Genomic DNA, 19,774 nt, shown 5'->3' with positions numbered 1-19,774 from the left:
GCTCAAGTGTCTCCAGGTGGTGAGGAAAAGGAGCCTTCGCTCCCCACCCAAAAGAGAAAACCTGGCGTTGGAAGCTGGGCCTTCTTAAGAAGTGGAGAGGACACATCCTCTGTCCACGGGTTCTGGAAGAGGACGCGGACCCTTTAAGGGTCACCCCCTGAGCTGCTCCCACACTGGGGATGGAGGAAACTAGAAGAACTTGGAAGTGGGAGGTGTCTCTGGCACCCCTGAGGACAGGTGCTCCACTGTGCAGCTGGGCAAACTGAGGCCCAGGAGCCCACACCTGGAAGAAGATCCAGACATGCAAACAGGGGGAGACCCAGCCCCAGGACCCCGCTTTTCAGCCCCAGACCTCCCAGAGAGGTGAGAAGGGGTCTGTGGCTCTCGGAGAGTGTTTGGACAGGAGCTGAGCCTGCAGGGGCCCTGCCTTCTGGGGTCAGTGTGCTGGGGGGGGGGACTACAGGTGGACCGTAGGCCCTCACCCTGCCACATTCCTGCGGGCTCCCTGGAGACGGACTGGGGGGCGTCAGACAGGAAAGTAACCTTCCTACCCCCTGGGGAGAGACACAGAAAAAGAGGCAGAGATGAGGGCCCCAGCCCACCTGGGGCGGGGGGTCTGCCCTAGGAACCCCGCCTGTTGTGCCCGGTGCACGGCTGGCCCTGGGGAGGCGCGGGCGGGCGCAGAGGCAGGGGAGCCCCAGAAGCCCGAGTCCGGCCCACTCCGGCCAGCCGGGCGCTCGAGGGGGCCGAAGCGGGCGGAGAGCGAGGCGGCGGGAGGCGGCGGCCAGGGGAGCGGGTGGGCGGGGGTGCTGACGTCAGACCCGGGCCCGGGCGCCGGCGGCCGCTCCCCCGCCACATCCTGGTGGCCGCGCTCGCAGCCGGGCCGGGCGGTGCGCCGCGCAGCCGGGCAGCCTCGCGCGCAGCCACCGGGGAGCGGGCGGGGGCCATGCGGCGGCCTTGAGCGCGCCGGGCCGGCGCCGAGGAGCGCGCGCGGCAGGCGAGCGGCCGAGCATGGAGCTGAGCCTGGAGAGCCTGGGGGGCCTGCACGGCGTGGCCCACGCGCAGGCGGGCGAGCTGCTGAGCCCGGGCCACGCGCGCTCGGCGGCGGCGCAGCACCGCGGCCTGGTGGCGCCCGGGCGCCCGGGCCTGGTGGCCGGCATGGCGAGCCTCCTGGACGGCGGCGGCGGCGGCGGGGGCGCCGGGGGCGCGGGCGGCACGGGCGGCGCGAGCGGCGGCGCTGACTTCCGCGGGGAGCTGGCGGGCCCGCTCCACCCGGCCATGGGCATGGCCTGCGAGGCGCCCGGCCTGGGCGGCACCTACACGACGCTCACGCCCCTGCAGCACCTGCCGCCTCTCGCGGCCGTGGCTGACAAGTTCCACCAGCACGCGGCGGCCGCGGCGGTGGCCGGGGCGCACGGCGGCCACCCCCACGCCCACCCGCACCCGGCGGCTGCGCCGCCCCCGCCGCCCCCGCCGCAGCGCCTGGCGGCCAGCGTGAGCGGCAGCTTCACCCTCATGCGCGACGAGCGCGCGGCGCTCGCCTCCGTGGGCCACCTCTACGGGCCCTACGGCAAGGAGCTGCCCGCCATGGGGTCCCCGCTGTCGCCTCTGCCCAACGCGCTGCCGCCCGCCCTGCACGGCGCCCCGCAGCCCCCGCCGCCGCCGCCGCCGCCGCCGCTGGCCGCCTACGGCGCGCCGGGCCACCTGGCCGGGGACAAGCTGCTGCCGCCCGCCGCCTTCGAACCGCACGCCGCGCTGCTGGGGCGCGCCGAGGACGCGCTGGCTCGCGGGCTGCCCGGAGGCGGCGGCGGCGGCGGCGGGGGCGCGGGCGGCGGGGGCACCGCGGGGCTGCTGGCGCCGCTGGGCGGGCTGGCGGCCGCCGGGGCGCACGGGTCCCACGCGGGCGGCGGCGGCCCGGGCGCGGGAGGCGGCGGCCCCGGGGCGGGCGCCGCGGCGGAGGAGATCAACACCAAGGAAGTGGCGCAGCGCATCACTGCCGAGCTGAAGCGCTACAGTATCCCGCAGGCCATCTTCGCGCAGCGCATCCTGTGCCGCTCCCAGGGCACGCTCTCCGACCTCCTGCGCAACCCCAAGCCCTGGAGCAAGCTCAAGTCTGGCCGGGAGACCTTCCGCAGGATGTGGAAGTGGCTGCAGGAGCCCGAGTTCCAGCGCATGTCGGCGCTGCGCCTCGCAGGTAGGAGCGCGGCGCGCAGCCCAGAGCCCAGGGCTCCAGCCCAGGGCTCCCCGGCACCCAGCCGAGTGGCCGCGGGGCACCCCAGCCCCTTCTCAGGCCGGGGCCGCGCACCCGGCGGCTGGCTCAGGACTCCCTGGCGGGAGGCTGGAGCGTGATCTGTGCCCCGGCCATTAGTACTGTCGCCAAAAGGGAGAGAAGGATCGTGCCGCCTTCCCCCCCCACCCCCCCCACCACCAACAGCCCGCCCGACCACTTTGGGATCGGGGAGGGGTCCCTGGTTCCTTTTACACTGTGGGGAGGATCCCCGAAGCAGCCTGCAAGGTCGCTCATTGTGTGTGTGGCGCGGGTGCTGTGCCCCAGACGCGCCGCGGCTGTCCCCTCCGGGAGCCACTCCCCTCCTCCCGAGGAGCCCCCGGCTGCGCTCCCAGCTCCCCGCAGAGAGCCCGGACCGCGCACCGGGCGCGGGCCGAGGCGGCCAGGGCCGGGCCCGCGCTCAGCCCTCGGCCCCAGCGCGCGCTTCTTTGTAGCTCGGCCTCAGCGATCGATAGCCCCCTCCCCCGCTCCGGCCGCTGGCAAAGGTCACCCGAGAACGGGCGGGGGAGGGGCGGCCCCGGGGACCCTCGCCCGCGAGGCCCGGAGGCCTTCACACCCGGGCCAGCGCGGTTGCTTCTGGCTCGGGAGCGCGCCCTCCTGCCTAGCTTTTCCGTTTTGTGTCTCCCTGATTTCTGCTTGTCTGTCGGGACAGACCGCTGTCTATCATTCCCTCGCTCTGGTTCTGCTCCTGCTCCTCGTCCTTTCTTCTACTCTCCGGTGCTCTGTCCATCTCTCTCTCTCAGGCTGGCTCTCAGCCCCTGGCCCCCTGGGGACCGCGATCCCTTCCCCCCTCCCAGCTGACAACAGCTGGGTCCACACCTGCCCTCAGCGAGGCCGCCTGGCCAGGCCCGCTTCTCCCGGGTGCCTGTGGGGTGCAGGAGAGCCCCTGCCGCCGTCCCCACAATGGGCCTGACCTGGAGGGGGGTGTCTCTCCCTGGCCGCTGGGGGAGGGGGCTGCGCTGCCCCAGCCATGGGGACAATAGCCGGCTCGGTGGCCGGGTGGCCGGATCGATCGCTTCTCTGTGCACAGGGGCAGGAGCTGGAGTGCTGCCTCTCAAACTGGGCGCCGCGCCCCCCCCCCAGCGAGTGGGGTGGGGGCAGGGACAGATCGGAGCCTGGAGTCCACCCAGGGAGCGGGCGCGGGGAGAAGGACCAGCGAGGGAGGCAGACGGGTCTGTGCCGTTTCCTCCCCTCCCCCTCACTTGCCGGACAACCAGGGGGGAGCCTGCGCTCACACATGGCCTCAGTTTCCCCGTGTGCCGTTGGGGTGGCCAGCGGAGCCTCCTATAGGCTTCTCCCTCCTACGCGGCAGCTGACCCAGGGTGACAAGCTAGAAATGGCATGAGGAACCTAGACAGGGCTTGTGTGGGGGCAAAACCTGTTCTGTCCTGCCCCTTCCCCCCAGGTCTCAGGACCTGGTGGGCTCCCAGGGGTCCCTCAGTCACAGCAGCACACGCGGCCACAGCCTGCTCTGGCAGCACAGGTGGCATCAGGGACCGGAACACACACCCCTGTACTCTGGCCACGGCCGGAGCTGGAAGGTTGGTACGCTAAGTGGCACTCTTCGAGACCGGGTGGCGTCTGACCACTGCAGCCACCTTCTGCCTCGTCCCCAGTGCAGGTACCGAAGGGGACAGGGTGTCTGACTTGGACGCCCCCAGAGAACACAGGCCACTTCCCATTTTTCTCACCGTACTCCCCTCCAGTAACTTCACGGCCCATTCACGCACTCGGCCGCACCTGCCGGGGCTCCAGAAGGACAGACGGCAGGCGCGGAGTCCCCAGCTGGGGGCTGCTGCGGGCCGAGTGAGTGGTGCCAGCGGGCAGGGACGCACTTGGGGCGTCCCTTCTGACCCACCTGCTCCGCGCCCCGGGCCCTGGGTGCCCCCCGCAACTCGCAGGCGCTCCGGGCCACGGCTGCACCACGGGGCCGGGCCTGGGAGGTAGAGGCTGGGCGGCGGCAGGCGGCAGGCGAGCGGTAATTAGGCGCCGGGCAGCGCCGAGGCCTTTAGTTCCGGTCGCTGCGCAAATGAAAAGCGGTTAAGTGGCGGCAAATCGTAGTGCTTAGGGGGAGGCAACGGGGCGCGTCCCCCTCCCCAGTGCTGTGCCCCACACAGTGGCCTGGCGCGCCCCCAGGTTCCCCGCCACCCCCGTGCCCCCCGCACGCCCGCGGCAGGACTCGTCGCCCCGCCCTTGCTCACCCCTCCGCGGCTGCTGAGCCCTGGCCCTGTCCGTGCCCTCGCCTGCCTCCGGCCTACCCGCTCCCTGCTCCGGACCGGCCACCGGGCTGACCTCGGGCGCTGGGGCCCGGGACAGGAGGACACACACAGAGAGACGGACTCGGAGAAGCAGACATCCGCAGGGAGGGAGAGAGCGGCAAAAACAGAGAAAGGAAAAGGACAAAACTGGAGACAGAGAAACAGACAGAAACAAAGATGGGGACAGAAAGAGAAGCCAAAGCAGAAACGGAGAAAGACAAAGAGGGACAGGGAGAGAGACAGCGACAGAGAAGGGAAGGCACCGAAGAGAGGAGCCGAGCGACCTCCGGGCAGCTGAGTGGGGTCCCTCAGCCTGGGTCTCCCCCCCCCCCAGCCTCTCTTTTTCCGTAGTCCGGGGCTCAGGGGAAAGGGGTGGCGTCTTTTTTTTCTGTGAAGCACCTGAGGAATCTGGCTGGGCAGACCTCAGGGTCCACCCCACGGCCCTGTGCCTGCCTGTTCTCTGTGCCTCAGTTTACCTATCTGTAAACTGTTGGGGAGGCGGCAGGAGCCGAGTTCCGGGTCTAACATTCTGAGATTCTGGCACCTGCTAATGGGGCAAGGCCCCTCCTGCGGCCCCTGCCCCCACCACCACTGGGGGCCTCCGCTTCCCACCCCATTCCAGGGTCCCAGGAGTGTAAGGCTTGCCAGCCGCCTCCTCCTGGAAGCCTCTCTGGCTCGAGCTGAAGCAGGAATTGTGGGAGAGGGACAGGGGGAGGTGAGGGGGGACTCTCGGCTGGGGCGGGACGGTCGATGAATTCGAATTACCGTCTCTAATTCATCACTGCCGCTGGTCGATAGCTTTGGCCGTCTTCAAATATTGTTTAAATTGCAACTCTGGAGGAAAAGTATTTTTTGTAACTGATCAGAAAATATACATAAAATTAATATCAGGTGGAGGCAGTTGTCCTCCTCCTTGTCTCGCTGGGGAGTCATGGAAACTGAGGCAAGGAGGCAGCTATTTCCAGATTCAAGATACTGGTGAGGGGGGCAGCAGGCCAGGCTGGGGAGTCTGGAAGGGACAGGAATGGACAGGAAAAGGCCAACCAGCCCCTCACCCAGGGTCAGGCCGGCACTGCCTGCCCCTAGCCTCTTCCCCACTCTGCAGGCACCATCCCAGGGGAGAGGGGCAGCGGGGTGTGTCTGAGCGTGAAGGGGCCCAGCCCACAGGGTCAACCGAGCCCACTGGGAGGGCTGGATGTACAGCTTCCCTAAGGCCCGCCCAGGGACCTCTGAACTCCGTAAAAACCTCACTAGGAGCGGCAGGGGGCCCTCGCATCTTACAGATCCCCCCAGGACGTCCCACCAGGGGACTTGACCACATGGGCCTCACCGGGGCTCCCTCACTCCCTGGTGGGGTGGGAGGTGAGGGTCTGAGTCTCACTTTTCTCATCTGAGAAATGGACCCAGTTAGACGCTCCCTAGTAGGTGCCTATGGAGGTTTTCCGGTCACCTACCTCCTATGGAGACCTTCAGGGCACAGTCCCAGACCCTGCACCCTGAGGCCACCTCCTTAACCACTCCCCCCACGCACCTCTCCTCATCTTCAGGGGGTCCCCCGGGGCAGCCCAGGATCTGAGAGATGCCTGAAGAGTGGACAGGGGGTCCGGTGGCCCCACAGCGACGCATGGGGTGAGGCGGACCAGGTCTGAGATTGTGTGTGTCCCAGCCCTGTGAGCTCTGCAGACACTCAGAGCGACCCTGGGTCCCCCCACTCCCAAACCGGGCCCTCCCTCAAACTGCAAAACCGGCCTGGGACAGCCCCAGGACCCTGCCCAGGTTCAGGGCAGACAGGGAGATGGGGAGGGGGCTGGCTGGGGAGCCTGAAGCCCCTCTCCTTGGCTCAGCCACCAGGAATGAGAGATGGAATCATCTGGAATGACCACTAAAGCTAGATGTGATTATTGTGCCCACTTTACAGACCGGCAAGCTGAGACCAAGACAAAGGAAGGCGGTTCCCAAAGCCTCCCCCACAGTGTGAGACAGAACTGGTTCCAGCAGCAGAGAGAACAGACTCAGTTTCCCCAGTGAGAAACAGGGTGCCCCGGGGGTGGGGGATGCAGGCCCGGATGGGCTGAGTCTGGAGGGGCTGAAAGGCGGGCTTGAGATGCTGGGGTTCCCACCTCCGGCAAATGGGGGGACAGTCCAGGCAAGTGGTCCAGCAGGGACAAAGGCTGGAAGAGGCCTCAGGGGACTGAGGCCAAGGACAGGAAGATGTCTCTCAAGGTCATGGCGAGTTCCAGTTTATAAGCAGCTTGCACCCTCAGGCAGGTGGACTGTGGGGGCTGGCTGGCAAGGCCTGCTTGTCTCCCCTGGGGCTCCTCGGAAGGTTACAGGATCCTGGGCCCACGTGAGCCCCCCCAGGGAGGGGGTGTGGGGACCAGGTCCCGGCTTCAGGCATCTGACTCAGAGCCACCAACATCCCTGCCCCTGCTTTCCCTGGACAACCATCTCCTCACTGAAGCTGCCCTCAGGGTCAGCCTGGGCTCAGCATTGGATTTCCAGCCCTCCCTGAGCCCCACACCCAGCAAGCCCTTCCTGTCTGTGTCTGCAAGACAGGGACAGTCACACGCGCCCCCCCCCCATCACAGGTAAGCACCTGGACAGGTGCGCCCAGTGAGGGGCCGATGCTGGTTTTCCTTTATTCTCAAGTCCCCTTAGCCTAACATCCCAGAACTGGGCGGGCGCTCTGCTCCCTAACTTCTCTCCTGTCCGTGCTGCTTCTGTCAGCCGTCACTACTCTAGTCTGAGTGACCTCTGGTGCTGCTTCCCTACCCCCCCCCTCGCTGGTCTCCAGGCCCCACTCTCCAGGCCCCACTCCCACCCCATGCCCTCTCCTTCAAAGCCGGAGGGCGGAGGGCTCATCCTGCCGCCGTGTAGCCTCCCTAGATCCTAAGAGGCAGAGGAAGCTTCCTGCCCACAGCCACAGATGCCCTAGGTCCTGGCTGGTGGACCCCTGAGCACAAAGGATGGGAGGTGGGGAAGCCCAGAGCGGCTATGAGGAGCTATGCGCCCCTGCGGCTGGCCTGCGTCTTTGTGTGTAGCAGCAAGCTCGGCTTAACCAGGGGAGCTCAAGCTGGTTTGAATCAAGTTTTTAATTAAATATGGCCCTTGATCAATAAGGAAGGTAGTGCTAGCGGGGGAGGGGAGAGGCTAGGCCTGGAGCCAGGGGCTGCCGTGGGACCCTGGGCAGTGTGCCGCAGCTATGGCCTCAGTTTCCCCTCTGCCAAGTAGGCGTAGGTGTGAATGGGTTTAGGAAACCGCCCTGCCCGTGGACTTGTCCCCTGCAGGCAGATGTGGGGAGGCTTAGACCCAACAAGTCACAGATTCGCAGCCGAGGGAAGCAGGGACAAGGAGATGTGTCCATGACCGGTGACTGAGGAAGGGACCTGCAGGGGAGCAAAGCCAGGTGCGCCCGGGGCGCGGGTGGCGTTTCCCTCCGGCTGCACCCGCAGACGCACTCGCGTTCGCGCTAGGACACGGGGGGCGCAGGCTCTGGCTCAGGAAGCCCTTCCGTTGTGCTCGGATCTGGATCTGGCGTGTTGGGGGCCCGCATGTGCCTCGGGACCGCGGCGGGGATCCCCCTCTCCACCAGGTGACTGGGTCATCCGTGCGCCCCCAGCTGGGCCCGCTGGAACACCTGTCTCGCGCGCCTCTAGTGACTGCCCGACTCCACTCCCCGGCGCTTGGCGTGGAGAAAGGGTCGCACCCAACCACGGTGACTGGGGAGCCGGAACCGCGCTTCTCCGAACGCCAGGCGCATCGGCGCGCGAGCTCGGGAAGCGTCAGGGCCTCGATTTCCCCCACAAGGCGAGCGCCGCCGGGCATTGCCGTGGACACCGGCCACGGAGATGTGGCGCACTCCGCGCCTCTGTGCTCCGCGGGCGTGCGGATCCCCTAAACCTGAGAGGAGGCAGCAGTGCGCTCGCCGTCCGCAGCCTGGCGGGACGTGCGGAGACCGCAGGCCCCTGCAGGGCACACGCGCGGGGGCGGCGGGGGAGCGCCGGGGTGTGCGCTCCGCGCCTCGTGGGCGCAGCGCTGGGAGCGCGGACACCAAGCGCGGGCTCCCCCGGAGTGCGGCGGGGGTGCTTCGCGTGAGCCTGGGGTGGTGGCGGCGTCGGAGGCCTGCGACCAGCGCTTCCCCCCTCCCCGCGCGCGGTCCTTCCCCAGATGGAGACTAGAAGCCCCAGCCTAGTGGGAGCGCAGGGACTGGAGAGAGAAACAGGCCCCAGAAGCAGGGGGACCCGCCAAGCCGCCGCCCTCTCCTCCGCCGCCTCCGTAGACAAGGCTGCGCTATTACCCCCAGTGCTGGACACATTCGCCTCCTTCCAGATTTAAGGGGAGCAAGACGGCGGCCTCCAGGACCCTCCTTCCTGCCGCCCCGCTCCTGTCCTACGCAGCCGGCGCAACTTAACTGGGCAGCTAAAGTCGTCCTTCCTTCTGTTTTCCTTTTTCTCTTTGTAAAACAACGTCTGGGGAAGCCTGTTCTGTTTTGCTTCCTTCTCACCCAGAACATTCCACATCAGGAAAGAGAGTGCCTCCAGGGTCATTTGTGCTGGCTACGTCCTGTTCTTGTGGGCCGTTTCCCTCTTACCGAGGCCATCTCCTAGCCAGAGGACAGTTAGGCTGTTCCAGATGGTTCCGGGCCAGGCCCTGACCACCTGCCCGGGAATACTGGGCGCGAGACCCGAGTTCTGTGAGTTGATCTGTTGATTAGTTTTTCCTAATCACTGAGGTGCTGGGTCACGCCCCCCTTTCTGGGTTGGCCTCTCTGTTCTGTTTTTCTTATCGCTGGTTCCTTTCCGGTCATCTTTTTCAAATCTATTTCCAGCCGCTGGCCGCGGTGGCTTCTTAATAGGTTTTTAAAAAGAAACGCTGTGCGCAGGTTGGGGATGGGTGTGTCCGCGCACCTGCTCCGCTTCCCCCGTGCAAGGGTGTCCGAATGGGGGGGTCTCCACGGCTCACAGTCCGAGTGGGAGCCACCTCCGAGGACACCCCAGTCCCCTACCCTCAGGCACTGCAGCCCCCAAATGGAGTCCCGGAGGGGGCCCTGCGGAAACGTTCATTTTCCGCTAAGTCTTTGAAAGGCTCGGAACTAATTTGAAAACATGGCCATTAAGATCCCATCTGGGGAGCAGTGGACAAGGGGGGAGGAAGGCCAGCCACTGGCTGGGGGAGAGGTGTGCTGGGGCAGACAGGGGAGGGGAAGGGGAGGAAGGGACAAGAATGGACGGGGACAGGCCGTGAGGGCAGATAAGGAGGCTGAGGCCTCTGAGGGTCCTCGCCTGAGGGCAGGGGTCTGGCTGTGCACCTGTCTCCTTGGAGATGACTCCGTGCCCACCATGGGGACCCCCTTTGGGCTCCCCCAGGGGTACAGGGTATAGATAAAGAGGGTCCATGTAGCAACTCCAGGTCCCCTTAGGGACTAGCTGTGTGACCTTGGGCAAGTCACCCACCATCTCTGGGCTGGGGAGGCCATGGGGCAGGCTTCAGGGCAGCTCAGGCCAGTGGGGACAAGCCATCAGGGTGGGGGCATCAGGGCTCCCCGCATCTGGGCCTGGGCAGCTGGTGGCTGGGGCGGACGCGTCGCCAAGGAAACCAGTCACCATCCCTGCCGGAGACAGGCTCCGTATTGAATTGTCCGCTCCGCGAAGCCTAAGTTGAGCACAGGAGGTGGCCAAAAGGGGAGGGGACAGCGGCTCCAGCTCCAGCGCCGCCCACACCCCCCCTCCTGAGCCCAGGTGCAGGGGTGCAGGGGTGCAGGGGAGAGGGCAAGCAGAGGGGCCTAGGTGTTGCCCTGGGCATGGCACAGATGGAGGGACACAGAGGGACAGGTGCCCCCATGGCTGAATTCTGGTGCTGCGGCCCAGCTCCTGTCCCTCCCTGTCAAACCCAGCCCTGGGCCGCTCTGGCTCAATCCTCTAGCCCTCGGGGCATCACTAGACACCCCCTCCTCGCCCCCGTCCAAGACCTGGGCTAGATAGCCAGGCCCACCCTGCACACCTAGTTCTGTCCCCTGCTGGAGCGTCCCAGACGGGCTCCCGGCTGCCCCCCCCAGGCACCGCATACCTCCGCCTCCACCCCTCCCTGCTCCAAGCTGGTTCACCCCCTCTTTCCCTTGTCCCTGGGATCTTTAGTGACCCCCTCAGCACCAGAGCTCGGCTGGCAAGTGAGGTCGCCCTGCCCCCAGCTGTCCCCAGCAGCCCCTGGCACACAGCAGCTGCTGGAGAAAAGCCTGAAGCAGGCCTGGAGGAAGGGACGGGCCCAGGGTCCCGCCTGGGTGCTCCTCTGAAAGGCAACTCGATGCTCCAACCCCCTGCCCCGGGGCTCCCTCCGGCCGACAGACAGGGACCTCGGGGTCACGGGGTCCCCGTGCTCACCCGATAAAGCAGGAAACCAGTGTGCACAGTGTGCGTGCAAGACCCCAAGCCAAGACCCTGCGTCCGCACGGACGGGGCAGGCAGCCAGGAGCCATCCTGAGGGTCCGCAGGGTCCCCGGGCCAGAGGCCCGAGCTCAGACACAGTGAGCCTGGAGGGGGTGCCGGGCACATGTCTGCTGCCCCCAGCCTCTTCACATCACACCGCCAGGTTTTCCTGCGCCTCCCCGACATGCAGAAGTCTGCCCCGGGCCTTCCCACACACCCTCGGGGCTCTCCCCTCCTCACCCCTCCAGACACCCGTGCCACTGCCACAGCCCAGCCCTTCGCGCCTGCACCGATGGCTCTCGCTGGGGTGGCAGCGTGTCCCAGTTGCTTGCCTCAATCACACATCACCCTCCACCCCGCCAGCCAGGTGTTTGTGGAGGCCCCACATGGACACCCCACAGGATGAGGGGGACAGGAAGATGCCCGCGTGGGCAGCCCACTGGAGCGGCACTGCCCCGCCCCCAGGCACCTGCTCCTGCCTGGTTCTGTGGCCCAGACACAGTGAAACTCTGGGAGCCGGGATGGGAGGAGAAGGTGCGGTGGGGGGGGGGAGGAGATAGAAGGGGTGGAGGGGGAGGAGGAGGGAGAGAAGGAGAAGGGGGAGAAGGAGAAGGGGGAGAGTGGAGGAGGGAGGGAGCAGGGGAGCAGGGGGAGCAGGGGAGGAGAGGGATGGGAAGGGGAGGCGGGGGAGGGGGGAGGAGGAGGCCGAAGGAACAGTGTGGCCATCAGGTGACCTTGGGGGAACAGGTGCGACCAGCTCCCTCCCAGGGACCTGATCCTCTTCTATTCGCTGAGGGTGAGTGGCCGAGAGGCCCCTGCTGCTCCCTCCCTGACCTCAGGGGGGCTCCTGACTCCCTGCTGGGAGTGCTCAGGGTCCCCCTCCCTGAGCGGCCCACCCACCCGGCCAGTGGCTGGCTGCGTCTCCCTGGGCGAGTCTGGGCTGAACCCCCTCCCTGCCCCCAGGAGGGCGGGGAGACGTGCTAGTCGCCAGCCAGCTGTCTCTTGGGGCCCACCCCGCGCTGGGCAGCAGAGGGGACTTGAGCCCAGGAGGTCAGGGCTGGGGAACCCCCGGGGAGCAGCGAGCCAGGCTCTTCTGGGGTGAAGAGAAGGGCTTCCTGGGGGCGGGTGACCGCTGCGGGGGGGGGCCTTGAGAGGTGGGTAGGACTTCTCGGCTGGGACAGTGTCTCCATCTGTGCTTCTCTGGGAAGATTCTGGGAGAGATGCAGAGGCCTGAGGCCAGACCTGAGGTGGGGGTGGGGACGTCATGGTCCTGTGACCCCTCCATGGGCCTCAACACCTCATCTCAGCCCCACCATGACATGCCAGACTTTTCTGGCTCAATCCCTTCCTGTAGCTGGGAAGGCCCAGGCCATGCGAAGGTTTCCATCTGGAGCCTGAGGCCCCCCCAGTGCACCTCCGCCCCTCCTGCCCGGAGCCCTGCCCAGGGCCGGGGCTGGCCAGCTGGCCGGGGCCCTTCTTGGCTCCCTTGCCGGTGCCCATCAGGGGCTTGGCCCCGGGTCTCCTCTGGAGCACCTGGGATCTTACCCCAGGGCCTCTGGGACCCCCCAGAACCCAGCCGCACCGCAGACCCTCTTCATCCCCGGACCCCAGAAAGAGCCAGAGCGTAGGAGGACGAGGCGAGAGCATCTCGCAATCAGTGGGGTATTGCTTTTTTGTTTTTAGATTCTATTTACTTATTTGTCAGAGCACACGCAGGGGAGGGGCAGGCAGAGTGAGAGGGAGCAGCAGACCCCCTGCTGGGCTCATCCCAACACCCAAGGGGATCATGACCGGATCACGACCGAGCCAATGGCAGACTCTTCACCCGGGGAGTCCCCCAGGCTCCCAGAGTCAGTGGGTTTTAGTCCCTGGAGGCCTAGAGGGCGAACCCAGACCCACAGTCCGCGGGGCCCCTGGACGGAGGGGTCACTGTGGTGCTCCACCAACATAAAGAAAAGAAAGGGGGCAGCGTCCCCGGCCGGAGGACCTGTTAGGGGGCACTGACTTGCCCCTGGTCCCCCAAGCTTGTCTGGTAGCTCCCCCAGGGGCCGTGGCAACCACGGTGGGTGGCGAGGGTCTGTGTCTGGGGCCACTCCCCGCCCCCCAACCACAGGCTGGGAGCCCCTGGTGAGGGACACAGGGTTGAGTCCTCCTGAGCTGGGCACATAGGTCGTGGCCCTGCGGCGGGGCCCCGCGGTGCAGACCGGGTTACTGGAGGAAGTGCGGGGTGGGGGCGAGGCCAACAGGAGGCGGGACGGGGGAGGCCATAGAGAGAGCGATATGGAGGTGGAGGCAGGGGAGGGGGTGATGCAAGCAGAGGGGTGGACGGAGGTGGTGGTGGTGTGGCCAGGGGTGCCCAGGCGGGGGCGGGGGCGGGGTGGGCAGGAGTGATACTGACGGAGGAGGCCGCGCTGGTGGACGGGGACGTGGAGGAGGTGGTGGCAGAAGGGATGTCGGACGGGGGGATGGAGGTGGAAGCCACAGGGGCAGCCCCCAGTGGAGGTCTTCCTGGAAGAGGTGGCCACCGCGGCATCGCAGTAGGAGGCTGGTGGCTATGGCACTGTGGGTGAGTCCAGGCTTCCCCGCGAGGTGCTCTCCCAGCCCCGCCCTGGGTCAGCCCCTGTCTGCCAGCCTGGGCTTTCAGTTCCGTAAAGGGGCTCCTACCTACCGCCTGTCCTCCTCTCCGCTGCCCAGGGGACACAGACACGGCCGCGCGGGGCCCATGGGAGTGAGCTTGGGCACCCACCAGCCAGGATGCTCTGGAGGGGAAGGTGGCCATGCTGATGGGGGGGGTGTTGGGCCCCCCACCCCGGACTGGCACTCACACCCCTGAGCCTCCACGCTGGGCTCTGGGGGGCTGTGGGGGATGGAAACCAGGACAAAAGCTCCTCCGGTAAACAGCTCTGACGGGGCGCAGATCGATTCGGGCTGTGCGGAGCTGTAATTAGATTGAACACGGGCACGGGGGCGGGGGGAACCTCTTTTTGCTGTGATCGACAAAACACCAAGTTTTTTCATGACTCTGCTTGGCCCGGCCCCTCCCCCAGCCCCTGCCTCTGGGGCCCCCATTAGGCTCTTGATTGGAGAAGCGTAAGCAGTGGGAGAGAGGGGAACCTTGTCTTCACGCCCATTCCGGCCCATCGGCCCAGGCCCATCGCTGTGGCTCTTGCCCTGCCTACTGGGTCGACAAGGGACACGCAAGGCTCTTGTGAGCTTGCTTTCTTTTCTTTTTTTTTACATAAGCTCTAAGCCCAGTGGGTCTTGAACTCAGGACCCCGAGGTGCAGACTTCCTGCTCTGCGCACCGAGCCAGCCAGGCGTCCCTCTGGTATCTTGGTCCCCACTGCAGACGTGTGATGAATTTGGGAGTAAAGTGAAGGGACAAGGGATGAGTACATCAGCAGAAGATGACAGCTGCTGGGCAGGCAGGGCCTCTTCTGAAATTCAAAGCCTAGGCCTGAGTCTTGACTCCTGCCCTGGACTTGATGCCAGAGACTCTGCTTTCCCTTTAAAAGAATGGGGGACCTCGTCCCTTCCCTGACCCCCCCCAGGGTGGCCAAGTTCCAAAGAGATGGGAGATCAGGCCCCTTCCTGGCCCTCCCTTCCAGCGTCTCTCTCTCTCTCTCTTTTTTTTTAAGATTTATTTATTTATTTGACAGAGATCACAAGCAGGCAAAGAGGCAGGCAGAGAGAGAGAGGGAAGCAGGCTCCCCGCTGACCAGAGAGCCCGATGCCGGCTCGATCCCAGGACCCTGGGACCATGACCTGAGGCCCAACCCACTGAGCCATCCAGGCGCCCCAACTTCCAGCGTCTCTTAACGCAGACAAAATAGAGCTCAGGTCCTTGTCCCCTCTTCTGCACACGAAGGGCTCCCTGGAGCACAGCTCCCCGCCTGTTTCCCCTCGCCATCCTTCCAGACGCCCACCACACCCCACCACACCCTTCCCTCCGTGGGCTTCTCGGTGTCGTGACGAACACAGTCTTTTGGCTGAGCCCGTGTTCAGCTTACATTATTCTGCTTTGGGTGAGCGCTGCCCACCTCCGAGTCACACAGAGTGCTAGGACGGCGTCTTTCTTTCTTGTACAACTCTTTGTTTTTCCAGGAGTTAGTAGTTGCCGATTACTGGTTCTTCCCACGCTCCCCAAACAAGACACAGACAGACTCACCAGGACTTTCCACACAGTTAGGTCAGGTCGTGTCCCCTTGCCCCTTGGCTTGGCGCTGGGTGGGGCTGACCCCCGGGGCCATCCTGGTGCCTCTGACCCTGGTCTTCGAGGCTCGGCCCTCCCCATCACCTGGAGGATCCGCTCCTTTTCCCATAAGGAAATCACACCTCCTGAAGTCACAATTGCCTTTTTAAATTTACCTCCTCGTTTTGGCGAAATACATCCTCCAGGAGTCCTCTGAGAAAGGGTGCCCAGAAGTCAACTTCTGGAGACTTTCATCTTTCTGACTCGGTCTCCAGGCCGCCCTCCTGCTTGACGCCCGGCGGGCACATGATTCCAGCTGACCCGAATCTCCCTCAGAATTTCGAAGACATTGTTTCCCTGCCTCCTAGTTTTTGAGAAGCCGAAGCCACCAGGACTCTTAGACCCTCCCAGGATGTCTGGCTGTCATCTCCGGGAACTTTTACTTTCCTCTCTCTGTTCTACGTCTCAGAAATCTCACCAGATGAGCCTCAGGGAATATCTTTGTTCTCCCTTTCAGCCGCGTGTCCTAGGCTCTTAAGCGGGACTCTCGTGTGTCCTTCGAACATGGATTTTTTTTTCCATTATTTACTTGGGAATCTCTTCCTCCAGTTTTCGACCGCTTCTGAATCCAAGACAGGCCCGGCCGGTCCACACTCCATTGTCCCCTTTCTCTCGTCTCCCGTCTCACCCCCTGCCTTGCCCTGTTGCCGGGGATACTCGCTCAGCGCCGTGTCCGTCCTTGGCTGGTCTGGCCCGGCCACTGTCTGTGTAATTCTAAGAGCATCGTCTTCCCTTTTCACGGTCCTGCTCATAGCACTGGATCCTGTTCTTGTTTCGTGGGTACAGCCCTCGTCTCCCCCTCCGAGAGGGTCTACTACAGCTTTGCCAGCTTTGCCCGTTTCTTCCCCTCTCCCCTACCATCTTCCTCACTGTCCCTCTGTCTCCCTCTCCCTCCCCCCTCCCCCCTCCCTCCCCTCTCCCTCTCTCTCCTCTACCTCCCCTCTCCCTCTCTCTCCTCTACCTCCTCTCTCCCTCTCTCCCCTTCCCCCCTCCTCCCTGCCCTTCCCCCTTTCTTTCTCCTTCTCCCTCCCCTCTCCCTCCTGTTCCCTCCCCTTTTCCCCCTCCCCACCCCTCCCTTCTTTCTCTATCTCCTTCTGTCTCTACCCCTCTTCTCTCTCTCTCTCTCTCTCTCATTAGAGGCTCTTCTAAACTGTCCAGTAATCTCCAGATATCACCCTTATTTAATCACAAAACCTGAAAGCCCTGAAGCGCCGTGTGTTTCAGGTCAGGGGGAGACAGGAGTGAAGTGGGGTGTCGGCCTCTCCTCCCGGGAGAACCCCTTGTCCCTGAGAAATGAGCCACAATACAGGGAACATTAATCTGTTTCTGCAGACCTGTGTGGACATTGATCTGGCCCGCCATCTGGCTCAGACTCTTCTGGAACCAAAAAAAGCCTGTTTGGTGTGTAGCCCCAGTGGGTCACCAGGGCTGGGGGCAGGGCTCTCCTGGTGTCGCTCACAGCACCAGCGACTTGTGGACTTGTGGGGGTGACAGACTAGCTGGGCCGAGGAGGAGCTGGGGTGGGGAGGCGAGGGACAGTGGGCTCTCTACCTCCTGCGGTCCCTGACTAGTACCTGGCGCGGAAACGGAGACCCTGAGGATCCCCGGAGGGGCGGGGCCGGTGCTGGCTGGGGAGCTCATTTTCCCCACCCACTGGCCCCACTGTCTCCAGGGCTGGGGCCCCGTGGAGCAGCCTGGGGTCCTGCCGGGTGCCCTGAGGTGCCACCAGCTCCCTTTTGCCAGCCACCGCCAGCTGGGGGCATTGAGGCAGCCTCCTGGAGCCTTCTCCCCGCTCCCAGTGCAAGGTGGGGGGGGACGTCGGTCCTGCATCCGCCCCGTCTTAGATCCTGCCGGCTCCAGGGGATCCCTTGGCCAAGTGAGGGCCTCAGCCTGGGGGGGGGGGCGGGTGGAGGTGGGGGGAGCTGGGTCTCAGAGTCACATCAGCCTCACGACACGGGGTCCCTAAGTGGGTCAGGCCTGCCCGACAGCCCCGGGAAGGAGGCAAGGACCGGTACTCCCGTCGCCGGGGAGGGGGGCTGGTTCGGGGTGGCTCACACGCCCCAGTCGTTCCCAGCCTCTCCCACCCCGTCTGCCCTGAGCCACAGAACTCGCGCGTCCTTTCCCGCAGCAACCAGGGGGCTGCGAGGCGCGCCCGCGGGGCGCCAGGGGCCCTGGGGGCGGGCCGGGGGCGGGGGTGCCGGCCGGTGGAGCAGTGCTCACGTCGCGCCCCGTCTTTGTCTCCCGTCCGCCGGCGCAGCGTGCAAGCGCAAGGAGCAGGAGCAGCGGCAGGAGCGCGCGCTGCAGCCCAAGAAGCAGCGCCTGGTGTTCACCGACCTGCAGCGCCGCACGCTCGTCGCCATCTTCAAGGAGAACAAGCGGCCGTCCAAGGAGATGCAGCTCACCATCTCGCAGCAGCTCGGCCTGGAGCTCAACACCGTCAGCAACTTCTTCATGAACGCGCGGCGCCGCTGCGTGAACCGCTGGGCCGAGGAGCCGGGCGCCGCCCCCGCGGGCCCCGCCGCCGCCGCCACCTTCTCCAAGGCCTGAGCCCGCGCCACCACCCCCTCCCGCCCCGGCCCGGCCCGCGGGGGGCCCCCGCCGGAGGGGTGCAGCCCGCGCCCCCCAGCCCAGTGCACAAGAAGGGCCCCTCCTCCCCCGCCTCCCGTCCCCCCCAGGCCAAAGGGAGCCCTCCACCCCCCCAGACGGGAGGGGGTGGCCGAAGGGGCTCCCCAGCTCCCTGCGTCCGGGACGCCCGGAGGGCCCCGGAGAGAACCAGGGCTCGCTGCGGCGTCCCCGAAAGCGGGTCAAGAAGCACATACGAGAAATCTAAACCGGGTATTTGACAGAAGGAGTTCGGAGCGCAAGCCCTCCCGCGCCAGCCCTCCTCCCCCGGCCCTGCCCGCCCCGAAGTCGCCAAAGCCTCCGCGTCGCGCGGGTCCTCGCCGCGCCCGCCCGCACCGCGCCCAGCCCCGCCGGCAGAGCCGCCCCGGGCCGCCAGGCCTCCTCGTGCCAAGAGCCGCCTGCCTTAACGTCCGCTGTACCTGTAGGCACCTTGATGGCACCCCAGGGAGAGACACGGCCCGGGAAGCAGAGAAGCAAACCCGTCCGGACGCCGCGCGGAGAAACCAGCGCCGAGAGCGCGCGGGAGGCGCCCCATCCCTGCGCGCCGGGGCCGCGGCGGGGCCACCTGCGAGGAACCTTCTGGAACTCCCCCAGCACCTCCCGGCGCTCCGGGCTGCCGCTCTGGGCCGGAGGAGCCGCGGGGGGCGAGCCTGGGCGCGACTCTGGTCGACGAAGGGGGACAGAAGATGCTGAGGGCGGCGGAATCCGCTTGCTCTTTTTTTGCCAAAAAAAAAAAAAACTGAGGAGGGGGAAGGAAGGGTCGGAAATGAAGATGAGCAGCCCGCGCACCCCTGCTCGCCTCTCCTCCCTTCCTGGGGACCTCCAAGGGGACCTCCAAGGCTGGCCGGCAGCTGGATCCTGAGAACCCCCTTCCCGCGGTTCAAGGTCTGGAGGCTCAAAGGAACCTCACCCCCCACCCCCTGCGCGCCCGCTGCCTCCCAGGGAGGTAGTCACCCCTCCCCCCCTTGAGAATGCAAAAGACATTTCTAGCGAAATGCCCCCCCCCCAGGTAAAGGCTACCTCACGCAAACGTTCTTGTCTGTGATTGGATAAATCACGCCCGATACCAAAGATTCCCCCCCAGGACCTGTGCTGGAGGCTGAGTTCCCTCGCCCGCGACCAGGGGCGCCGGCCCTGCCCTGCAGAGAGAGAGAGAGAGAGAGAGAGAGAGGAAGAGAGAGAGGGAGAGAGAGAGAAGTGAAGGAGAGGGAGGGAGAGAGGATACTGAGGTCGATGAGTGCCTTTTTCTGGAACCAAAGATGTGTGTGAAATGTTCTCTTGTCCTTATCGACTCGCTATTCTCCCAGCTTCCCAGCCCATCTGAGTGATGCTTCTAGAACCTTTGGGTGTTGGGACAGAATCCTAAGAGTCCCTGTTCCCGCTCAGCAACCAGCCCCCACCCCTGCTCAAACACACACACTCACACACTCACACACTCTGCTGTCCTTGCTGGGCGCAGGAGGCCGGCTGGCTGGACCCCTTCCTTCCGCCTCCCACTGTCACCCGACCCCATTGGACTGAGTGCCCGCTTGCAGGGGTGGGGCTTTGGGGACACCCCCTGCTGGGTAAGTCCCTTGCTCTCCCCAGCATTTGAGGTCCAAGGGTCAGAGGCCAGAGATGTCCATTCTGTCCCATGCTGGATAGTTAGGAATTGGCTTGGGACAGGTCTGGTTGTGGAACTTTCTAGTTATGGTGACCTGTGGGCAGATGGGGTCAAGCCCCACCAGCCCGAGTCACAGCCGCATTCCCGGATTCCGGGGTCCCTTTCAAACACACACACACACACACACACACACACACACAGAGACCAGCTCCAGTCCCCCCCAGGGGCCCTTAACCCCCCCATCTCCCCCCACTGCCCCCCCCCACCAGCTGGTTGTCACATACCAAAGACCGTTCTCCACGCAGGGACTGATACCTCCAGCACAGCTCCT

At 65.5% G+C, this 19,774-nt stretch overlaps 1 protein-coding gene across 1 annotated transcript; it reads left to right on the top strand.

The window, feature by feature from the left end:
• Window positions 1-1,011: 1,011 nt before the first annotated feature.
• Window positions 1,012-17,765, top strand: ONECUT3 (one cut homeobox 3). The gene is made up of 2 exons (XM_044254658.1): window positions 1,012-2,194; window positions 17,476-17,765. The coding sequence occupies exons 1-2, from the start codon at window positions 1,012-1,014 to the stop codon at window positions 17,763-17,765; spliced, it is 1,473 nt and encodes a 490-aa protein (XP_044110593.1).
• The last annotated feature ends 2,009 nt before the right edge of the window (window positions 17,766-19,774 follow it).

Source organism: Neovison vison, chromosome 6 (genome assembly GCF_020171115.1).
Source record: "Neovison vison isolate M4711 chromosome 6, ASM_NN_V1, whole genome shotgun sequence".
Classification (NCBI taxonomy): domain Eukaryota; kingdom Metazoa; phylum Chordata; class Mammalia; order Carnivora; family Mustelidae; genus Neogale; species Neogale vison.
The sequence above is the reverse complement of the archived record's forward strand: the minus strand, read 5'-3'. Positions and strand labels throughout refer to the sequence as shown.

Bases quoted from the DNA above. Each gene is read 5' to 3' on its own strand.
- ONECUT3 (XM_044254658.1), top strand. From the start codon at position 1,012: ATGGAGCTGAGCCTGGAGAGCCTGGGGGGCCTGCACGGCGTGGCCCAC. The intron at 2,195-17,475 runs GTAGGAGCGCGG...CCGCCGGCGCAG, and splicing joins GTCGGCGCTGCGCCTCGCAG to CGTGCAAGCGCAAGGAGCAG.